At 31.7% G+C, this 10,041-nt stretch overlaps 2 protein-coding genes across 2 annotated transcripts in view; both read right to left on the bottom strand.

Moving 5' to 3' along the window:
* Positions 1-1,431, bottom strand: part of LOC105140403 (QWRF motif-containing protein 3) — a 3,815-nt gene extending 2,384 nt beyond the window's left edge. The window contains exon 1 of the mRNA XM_011047213.1: positions 5-1,431. Within this exon, the coding sequence (XP_011045515.1) occupies positions 5-992 (988 nt within the window). The 5' untranslated portion in view covers positions 993-1,431. The remainder of the gene's footprint in view (positions 1-4) is intronic.
* Positions 1,432-2,138: 707 nt separating this feature from the next.
* Positions 2,139-6,301, bottom strand: LOC105140361 (probable galacturonosyltransferase 10). The gene is given in 3 exon segments (XM_011047158.1): positions 2,139-3,212; positions 3,215-4,013; positions 5,829-6,301. Coding segments are annotated over 3 exon segments (1,602 nt in total). The 5' UTR covers positions 5,982-6,301; the 3' UTR covers positions 2,139-2,562.
* Between the last annotated feature and the right edge of the window lie 3,740 nt (positions 6,302-10,041).

Raw genomic sequence — 10,041 nt, 5'->3', positions numbered from 1 at the left:
TTGCCTTCCCCTGACATCGGCGGTGACCCTGATCGCCCTGGTGACAAGGCCCACTGGGATGTGGCACTCCCATACCCAGTAAGTGAATTAGCTCTCTTGATCACATTCTTCATTGTAAGTTTCTTAATTTTTGGAGAAGACTCTAATGATACTGCAGTTTGAGCATTAGCATCCGTTGTCCATCTCCGTGGCCTTGTTGGTATATCATTCATATATTTAGAAGAGACCTCTACACCAGATTTCCTAGAACTTCTTCCTAAAGTTGGAGAAAAAAGATCATTTCCTGAATGTTTATCACTGCACTCGGAAATTTCTGACTCGAGATTATCCTCAAATATATCCGAATTTCTCCGAGATGCACCAACTTCTTTCGAATTTTTATATAGGGCATTTTCATCAACAGATAATCTTCCAGGAACATAAACAGGATTGTTATTGGACGATGAATTCGAGGAGGATGATGACGATGAAGAAGAAGATTTTCCCGGAAAGTGAAATTTCCCGGTGTATCTCGCAGATCCTCCAAGAATTGGTCTATGATTTTCTTTTGTGCTCCCTTTCTCTTTATCATTTTCAACCCTACCAAACACAGTACCATTACTCCTTTGCCTACCAAGTGAAAACACACTGCTACTCTTCGTGGGTTTTTCATCTTTCTTGTGGTCTAACAAATCTTTCAATCTTGCATTTCCAAGATGATCCGCTAGAGTGCCTTGATTGTTTTGGTTGTTTGATGATTGTGAAGGCGACGAAGAAGGCCAAAGGCCTCGAATGAATCCAGGATCATCAAGGCTCCGATGCTTTCGAACATCAGAGGAGGGTTTAGGGCGAAGTGGTGATGAGGAACCTTGATTTGGAGATAGGGTTCCATTGTTATGTGAAGGTGAGGTTGGCGAGAGAAACCTGGAGCTTACTTCCCGAGACTTGGGTCTTCTTGGCTTGAGAGATTGATCTGATGAGAGCAGAAACGGTTCATTTTCAGTATTCTTCATTGTTTCTTTGTGTGCGCGAGAGAGAACAAGAGAGAAAGCGAGGATTCTAACAGTAGAGAGATTTGAGGGATGTTTGTTTTGTCTTCAAAATGGATGAGAGGAAAAACAAACATTTTTGAAAATGGCGGCAATGTAGATATGACAGGCCGGCTGATCAATGGGATTTTCCTTGGATTTTTATCAGTTTGAAAGTACTGTCAGGATCTGCTTGACTCGGTCTTGATTTCTCACTCAGGCAGGGTAATGCTGGGGGAAAAAAATGATTCTGTTGGACTTCCTGAGAGACCTTAGCAGGTAGGAGACAAAAAGCACTGCCGTTGTTCAATGTTTGCTTCTTGCTTGCCGGCATCTGTGTTTCCAAGTGGTTAACCTGGGCTTCTGCCACGTGTCTGACATTTTTCTCAAAAGTAATGTGTTGATCTACGTGGCGTGGACACGTTTTTTTAAATATTTTTTCCCTTTAAATTAAAAAAAAATCAGTGTTTTTTTTAAGGAGTGAAGTCACAGTATTAAAAAAAAATTAAAAAAAAATATTTTAATATATTTTTAAATAAAAAATAATTTAAAAACAATCAATAGAAAGATTTTTTTTCCCGACATTTGGCAACAATCTCTAAGAAGCAAAGCTTCATGCTTTAGACCAGGACCGTTTCAACATAAACATAGCCAAACCCATATTTTATTTGCTTTCTACCCCGTGTTCATTTTAAAGGGCAATACAAAATTTGGCATGGAGACTGGTTAGAACAATCAAAGTTGTTATTTTCCTTATGAAGACTTCACAGTTGATAATTTGGATGCTTGAGTGGTGTGTTAATGGGATTTGGCTCCTGGTACAGATGTTGTAAAAGACCTTTGCTCTGCTAAGACAACACATCAAGACGATGGATTTATTATTATTATTATCATTATTATTATTATTGCTTTTTCCTTTTAAGGTTAAACAGGAGGCTGAATTATTCTAAGCACTGTTCTCATCCCACCCCAGGAACTTCCCTCGTAAAGAGTAAGAGATACCCCTTAGCTAAAGCTTTCATGGTATTAATTTGAACTGATAAAGGGTTAATATTCTCTTGGCAATTACCTTATTAGTGCCTTTTGGGGGTGGGAAGGAGTGGGGAATTTCATCAGAGACCTATAAAATGTTAGGAAATAAGAAACAACCATATTGGGTGTTACAGGGAAATCACAAAAGAAAGAGTTGATGGTACAAGAAAGAAAGAACAAATGAGAAGGATTCAAAGGGCCTTTACAGCTTCACTAAACTCCAGCAGAAGCAAACCCCACATTGTCGAGAAGCGTCGAAAATGGGTTAGAGCAAGTAAAACTACAGCGGATGACTGTTGGTTTGAGCTTGCAGCTTAGCCTACGTAATAAACTAACGAGAATTGTTGGGCAATAGGCAGTAATTATTGATGAATTGATGTTAAATTAACATTCTGTACTACATCAGGCACTTTTACAACCAACAGCCATGCTTGGTCCTGTGAAAATTGTGCAAGCATACTTGATCTACAAAATTTTGATGTTCTTACGCACCCGAGAAAATATGAAGCTTCCGTGTCCAAAATCAATGAAAATTGCACTGTTGTAATAAAGGATGACTATAGTCTACGTACTTTTCCCAGAGAGACTTGTATTTTTCCATCCCAATTTTCAACCATGGCTTGGAGTTTCCATTGAAGTGCAACACAGCCCCTTTCTCTATCAAGTGAGGGTCAACATTTGTATAGCCCAATCCCAACACATGCCATGAGGGATCTAAAGGCTCTGTCAACCCATAGAAAGTCAAAAGTCCAGGCGGTAGCGTCCCAAGTTTCCATAGTGTCCGATCCACATTCTTTTCTTGCCAGTAGTGGTAGATTTCAGTTACATTTCGCTTTCTCCACTCAACCAAATCAAAAACGTTCATTCCAAACGCCCAACCACATGCATCAGGATCAAAATGTTCTCTAATAAGAGGGTGAGAGTAGTTCAGGTACTTATGGTATCTGTGAAATGTCTCCATGCAGGTCTCAACTGCTCCATTAACATTGCTGTTCAAATCAATTGAAAATAGACCAGATAGATCCTTCTGAACAACTACATCATCATCAAGAAATACCACCTTCTCCAGTGCAGGAAAAATTTCAGGAATATAAAATCTGAGGTGATTAAGCATGGATAGATATTTTGGGTTTCGGAACTTGATAGGAGTTTGGCCATCATTATTATGGCCTGAAAGTAATAGCTTTGAGTTTCAGAGTCCTGGAGCTGCTTAAGCACTGGAACATACGAAGCATTTAGCCATTTAAAGTCTTCAAACTTCTGAACCTCAATGGTAACTCCTCGGAAAGTGTTCATGGAAAACCAAGCCTTCATAGCAGCATAGTTTATTTCATCAGTTACAAGATGAAACACAACCATATCTGGATTCTTGGAATTTAAAGTAGTTGAATTGACAACAACAGACGTTGCAAGGATATTGTCAGAGAAGACACAGAAATGATAGAGACCGTTATCTCTAAGTTTTGTCTCAATGTGCATTCTCTCATTCATTCTTCTGTGTAGATTTGAATTTCCAAACCATTCAGTAGTTAACCGAATACCAAGGCAGTAAAGTCCTTTTGGGATTTCTTCAGCAGCTATTTGACCATACTTTGAGCTTTTCTCACTCACCGCAGCCATTTGTTCATCAAGAGTTTGGATCTTGGTTTTCAGTCTCATGATCATAGTTGCACTGTCATAATGAAGTTGCTGGGCGTGGAGGAGCAAAAGTGCCATGTCACGGATTGCAGTTTCTGATTCTCTGGTTGTTAAAGGAGCTCGCCTTGTTGCAACACTTGAAAGGAGGACCTGGGAATTGTGTATTTGGGCACTTAATTCCCAAGCAAGCTGAATATTGTTACTTTCTTTGGCGATCACAACAAAAGCTTTTGCAAGAGAAATTTGGTCACTAAGATGCCTGGTGACTGAGTTGTGGCTCAACATTTCATCCGTAATGTTTAGACCTTCAATGTTTTTCACATACTTGGTATAGTCCTGCAGAAAGAAAAAGAATCAAGCGTTTTAGTTTCAAAGAGAGGAAAGTGGTAACAGGGAATACAAGGAAGATAGCATCAATATCAACATAAAAATTAAGGATAAATGCACAGCAGCTCCAACACATAATGTAAACAGTTTAAGATCACTTTATAAAGCTAGCAGTAAATCCAATGCACATACTTTAGAAGGAATCCCCTTTATAGTGAATAAAGAAAAAGATGCCATCACTTCTAAAAGTTAAGGGTTAAAAGGAATGTAAAGGAACGAAAAAGGATATTAACACCTGACAAACTTTGCTGAGTGATGCTGGAGATCACAAATTTGGTGGCACATAAAACACACAGACATGGAGTGGGGTAGCTGCCATTAATTTCAAAATTTCTCGGTTTGTGAGTTCATCTAGTATTTAAATTAATCATTTCCTAATTACAGTTCAGCATTGCAGTTCATGTCTAACACAGTTTGCAAATTATGATATTGCTGAGTTCTGTAGAATAAGTTACATTCGAAGAAAATGTGAGAGGAACTAGGGAGACACTTGTCCATACAGTTGTTATACATTTGCAATATTTCACCGATTGCTATAGAACATTAAATCACACCAAAAAAAAGGGAAGTTAAAGTCACCAAAATGTTAGCCATTCTATGATATCATATGAATTTCTAAATCACACCATCACAAAGCTAGCACATGAGGCGCATTTTAAAACATGATGAACTTTTCATACTGTTGGTCCTCAGAAACACAACTCAAATCCTTTAGATCACAGCATGTTTGATGCTCTAATAAATCTGACCTCAAAACACACATTTTCTCTAATATAGCAAGCTAGTCATCTTTCTTTATAAGTTTCATTTTCTTAAAAAAAATTGAATTTTATTAGCAGAATATGGAAAGTTAAATAGAGAAATGCTAAAAAGAACAGATCTTTCACCAATATAATTCTGTTTGCTTTTACCAAAATTCCTAACCATAACTCATACAAGTTATCAAACTCGTCTCCAAAAAATATTATTCAATGTGTTCAGCATAGAAATAACCTCTCTTATCCACATTACATATACATGGAGTGCATAGAACATTGAGGTATTTATACATAATTCTTAGAATTTCAATGTCCTGTTAACTTTGTTTATGCTTCACATGCACATTATAGAAGCAATGTATGATACAAACAATGCCTTAAACATAACTCTTCCTCAAATGAAAACCTAATATGATCATTTAAAACAATTCAACAACCTGAATCAAGTTAACAAGCTGGATCAAGCTAATGCCTCCACTGAGATAACTACTAAAGGAACAATAACTATTAAGCTATTGGAATAATATTGCATATCCTAAAAATACAACTTCAAACTTTAAATGAAACAAATCAATTTGTGAGCTTAAGATTTCAAAACAATTTATACGCGTCTACTTGTTAAAGCAACCCTTTCATCATGTGCAGTATAACTCCATCTAGCTCAAGCAAAGTCACAGATCAGACAACAATTCCAATCTACACAAAAAAGAAAAACCCGACAGCACAAAAACATAAAAAAAAAATAGCAATTTAAGCTAACAATCATGTCATAATATTGCTCCTGTCCCCAAAAATGTAAATCTCAACTTTCATTAAGCCCAGTAACAGTACCAACGAAAACCTAATTAAGCCCCATTGTCCCTTCAAATCCCGAATCACAAAAAAGGTCTCAGAACTCAAAACACCGATTCCCTTCAAAATTCCCACATTTCACAGCAATTAAACACATTAAAAACCATGCAATTGAACAAACAACTGCAAAATCCTGTAAAGCACATATCTTTACCTTAACCGAGCTTGTGGGTCTTGATTCAATACGACTCTCTTTGTTAAAAATAACTATAAACAGCAGCACAACTATACCACACAATGACCACACCACCACATTTGATACCCTCCTCCTTACTGGCCTCCTAAAGTCCACTGGTCTCCGTCTCATCTCAAATTTAAGCTCTGTTTGGTTCCAAAGAAAGTAACTTTCCTTGAAAAATTTGAAAAAGGGATCCCAATTATGGATTTCAAGTTCAAATCTCTATGACCCAGGTCATGAAAAGTTGATAACTTGAGATTGGGATCTGAAATATGATTTGTTTTTGAGTTTTTGGATTTATTTTTTGGGGTTTTGTGTATTGAAAAACGAAGTGAAGCAGAGACAAGTTTGCTTTCCTTTGGGGACGTACAGACCGCACACCATTAATGATTGTTATGGACGATAGATTTTAGAGAGGGAAAGTGTTTTGGTTTTTTGTGATGTTGTGTAGATATTCACTATATATTCTCTGGTAAAATATTTAAAAAACAAAACAATTATACATATAGATTTTTTTCAATATGTCTTTATACTTCAAAGAACTCTAAATTAAAAAATTATATTTTCTTGTAATTAAATAAATAAATAACTATATAGATAAATAAATAAAAAGGTATTAAATAATAATTAAAAATAAAATTGAAAAATCAAAAACAAATATAGATAAGATATTTAATATTATAATAAAAGACTTTTATTCAATTGTATTTTCTAAGTTTATTTATTAAAATAATTTTTTTATTATCTTAAATAATAATAGAAATAAATACATACATTCAATTGATTGAATAAAAAAAATTATGCAAGGCTATGTATATTATAAATATTATATGAAAATAAATATTTTTTTATTTTTAAAATAAAATTCATTTATATAAAAGATAAAAAAAATAGAAAAAAACAGAAAAAATTATTTAAAGATTAATTGCAGACAAAATAATCAAAAAATAAATGTTATTTAAAATAGGCTTTTTAAACAAGACAAAAGAGAGAAGAGATATTAATATAAATATAAATAAAAAATAATTCTGCAAAAAAAATATAAAAAAGCATTAGTTTAAAAATATATTTTAAAAAATAAAATAAAATAATGGGTTATACATTGTTAGGTTATTTTTATGCTTTTACAGTTAAAATAAACGACGTATCGTTTATCTCAATTTTTTTATAAAAAAAACTTTAAACAATATATTGTCTGTATTACCTAATTTTTAACTATTATGGTGACCAATAAAATGATGTTAATGGTTTTTTTATCAAAAAATTATATTTTCAACCCATTTTTACTAAAAACATTATAGACAACTTGATAAACTCATTCATGACATAAAAAATTGTCTCAAAACCAAAAATCTTATTAAGATTTGATATGCTTTTCTTACCAATTTCAAGATAAACAAACACCTAAAAATAACAAACACCTAATGTGAGCTCCTCTCTTAGAAAAACAAACAAAATAATTTGTCACTAATTTTATCTATTTTGAAAATTATTACCTATAAAATTTCTCTTTCTCTTGTGTAGGATTCCAGTGACTTTCTCTCACCTCTCTTACATTTGGGCTAAAAAAATAAGTGAAGTTTGGGATTAAAATTGATTTTTTCCTTTTAATTTATAAAGTATAAGGACTACAATAAATATTTTGTTCAAACCTTTTAAAGCCACTTATTCCCTATATATTTTTTACTTTGGTCCCTGTCTTTGAGTCTGGCCCTCCTTTAAGAAATTCACTTATAATTGATCTATCAAGGGTTAAATTAAAAAAAAAAATATGAAAAAAAAAACTCTATAGATAATTTGTCCATGGTGCCACGTAAGGGATTCACAATGCATTTTACATATTAAATTCCCACTGTTTTAGTTTTTTAATTAATAATTGATTTATTAAAATATATTTTAATCTTTATTCTCTTAAAAATACTAGATGTTCAGTCTTTTTAGGGTCAAAATTTTTAAACCAATCTCTTGATTGGCTTCAGTTTTTGCTTGCAAGAACTTTGTTTTTTTTAGAAGATACCATGAGAAGCAATCTTTTAATTATAGAGTGGATAGTTTACTTTTGAATGTATGGAGAGGAGATTTCAAATGAAAAATCCAAAAAAAAAATATTAATTTTTCTATTCATATCAGCTCAACACTTAAGAAATTGATGGAGCAATTAACAAAAGAACTAGTAACTTACAAACAAATATGAAAATATAGAGATTAATTATGTGATTGTTTAAGCTATAATAAAGACAGCAAATGAACTAAGATACCATTCAATATCATATTGTACTTTTGCTTATATGTACTCTTCTATGCTTGTTCTTATTTATTTAATATGTCAAGAATTTATAAGAGTAAAATGGATATACTCATAGCACATCTGTTGATAATAATTACTCTAAAATATGTATATAAAAAATATTATAGCATAAATAAATAGTCTATTAGGAACATCTTGGCCTTTCATTGTCAAGTGATTGAGTGGTAATAAAATGGGTAAGCTTTCAGGAAAAAGCTTAGCTAAGGTTTTGTATCATTGCAATTTGGAGGGACAAGAACGAAGTTAGGTCACAAGTTTGGGCATCGAAAATGTTTTTATGCAAATATATGGTCCGAATTTTTATTTCCAAAATTTTATCCAAGGTCCAATCATAACTGATTGCTAGCTTTCTATATCTATTCTTAAAATATAGTATCTCTCATTAATTTGGAAGATTATGGGTAGGAAATAAATAAAGACTTGACCACATAAAAATAATAATTTCACATTGTGCTACAGGTGTTTTCTCTTTTTTAAATTAAATCTCAAAAACACAGACAATTTCAATTTTGACACCTAAGATTTTTAAAATAACAAAGAAATGTTTGTGATAACAATTATATTTTTAAAGTGTTTTTTGTTAGAAAAAATATTAAAATAATATTTTTTTATTTTAAAAAAATTATTTTTGATTTCAGTGTGTTAAAATAATCTAAAAAATTAATTTAAAAAAAAAATCTTAATATTTTTAAAAACATTTTAAAAAAATAGAAACAAATAAATCTTAAACATCATTAAAAAAACAAATCTCTTAAGCTTCCAAGTAACAATTCTAATTTATAATGTATGAGCATTCCTATAAAGGTTTTAGTGAGGCATGTGATATCTTCTGGACCATTAAGATTGGTAATTTTTATGATAAAAAACTAATTTAAATAATTATATGTTATGCTATTCGTTAGCCAAGTGATTTTATTAGTAGTGTCTAGATTTTTAGCTACCGTGATATATTTACATCTCCGTGAATAATTATATTGTAACATATGCTAAAACACCTAGGACTTTTACTGTAGCATATTTTTTTCATTCTCAAAGTTTTTTTTTTATGCCCAAATTAAGATATACTTTATTAAATTTTTTGAAGTTTGGGACAAATTAAAACATAGGAAGCAGAGTGTAAAACACAAAGAAATTTCATAAAAAATCTAAATTTTTATTTAAAAATTTATTTTATCCTTTTATTTTATCTTTTCAATCTTTAAAAGCCCTATAATTTCCAAAAATTTAACTTTGACCCAAAAATACATTTTCTTATTTTTCAGGCTTTACTTAAGAGATGAGAGGGAAATTACTAGACTCTGATAGAAAAAAAATATTGGTTTTCATTGATCTTAAATATAAAAAAGTTAATTTTGAAGTCAACTAATTTTATTTAACAAAAATAACCTGATTGGGTTGTTTTGAACCTCGGTATTGCCTAAAAAGTAGGTGAGAACCAAGAAATGAATTTTTTACCCATTTGATTTTGTGTTCTTATGCCATTTTTTGGATTTTTTAACTTGATAATTTTTTTTAATATTATAACAATGTTATTTAAATATTTTTATGAAAAAATGGGTTTTTAACCTGGAAAAAACAACTCGAAATGAAACTATATAAAAATAAACAACACATTGCTTATCTTTTTTTAACAAAAAAAATATAGAACATGTTATTCACCCTTTCAAAATTAAAAAATAAAATAAAAAGATTCAAGCATATGGGCCTAGGCTAGAGTACATGCCAAAGTTTTTTTTAGAGCAAGGTGAGATGAGCTAAAAAATACAAAATTAGATTTTTAGGTTACATTAGATTATAGATAAGTTTATTAAGATTTTTTTTATCAAAATAAATTTTTAAACAAAGAAAATCAAAGTCTTAGGTTTTTAGTAACCTTTAGTG

Source organism: Populus euphratica, unplaced genomic scaffold, assembly GCF_000495115.2.
Source record: "Populus euphratica unplaced genomic scaffold, PopEup_1.0 scaffold106.1, whole genome shotgun sequence".
NCBI classification, from domain to species: domain Eukaryota; kingdom Viridiplantae; phylum Streptophyta; class Magnoliopsida; order Malpighiales; family Salicaceae; genus Populus; species Populus euphratica.
Note: the sequence above shows the minus strand (reverse complement) of the source record. Positions and strands in the feature narration are given on the sequence as shown.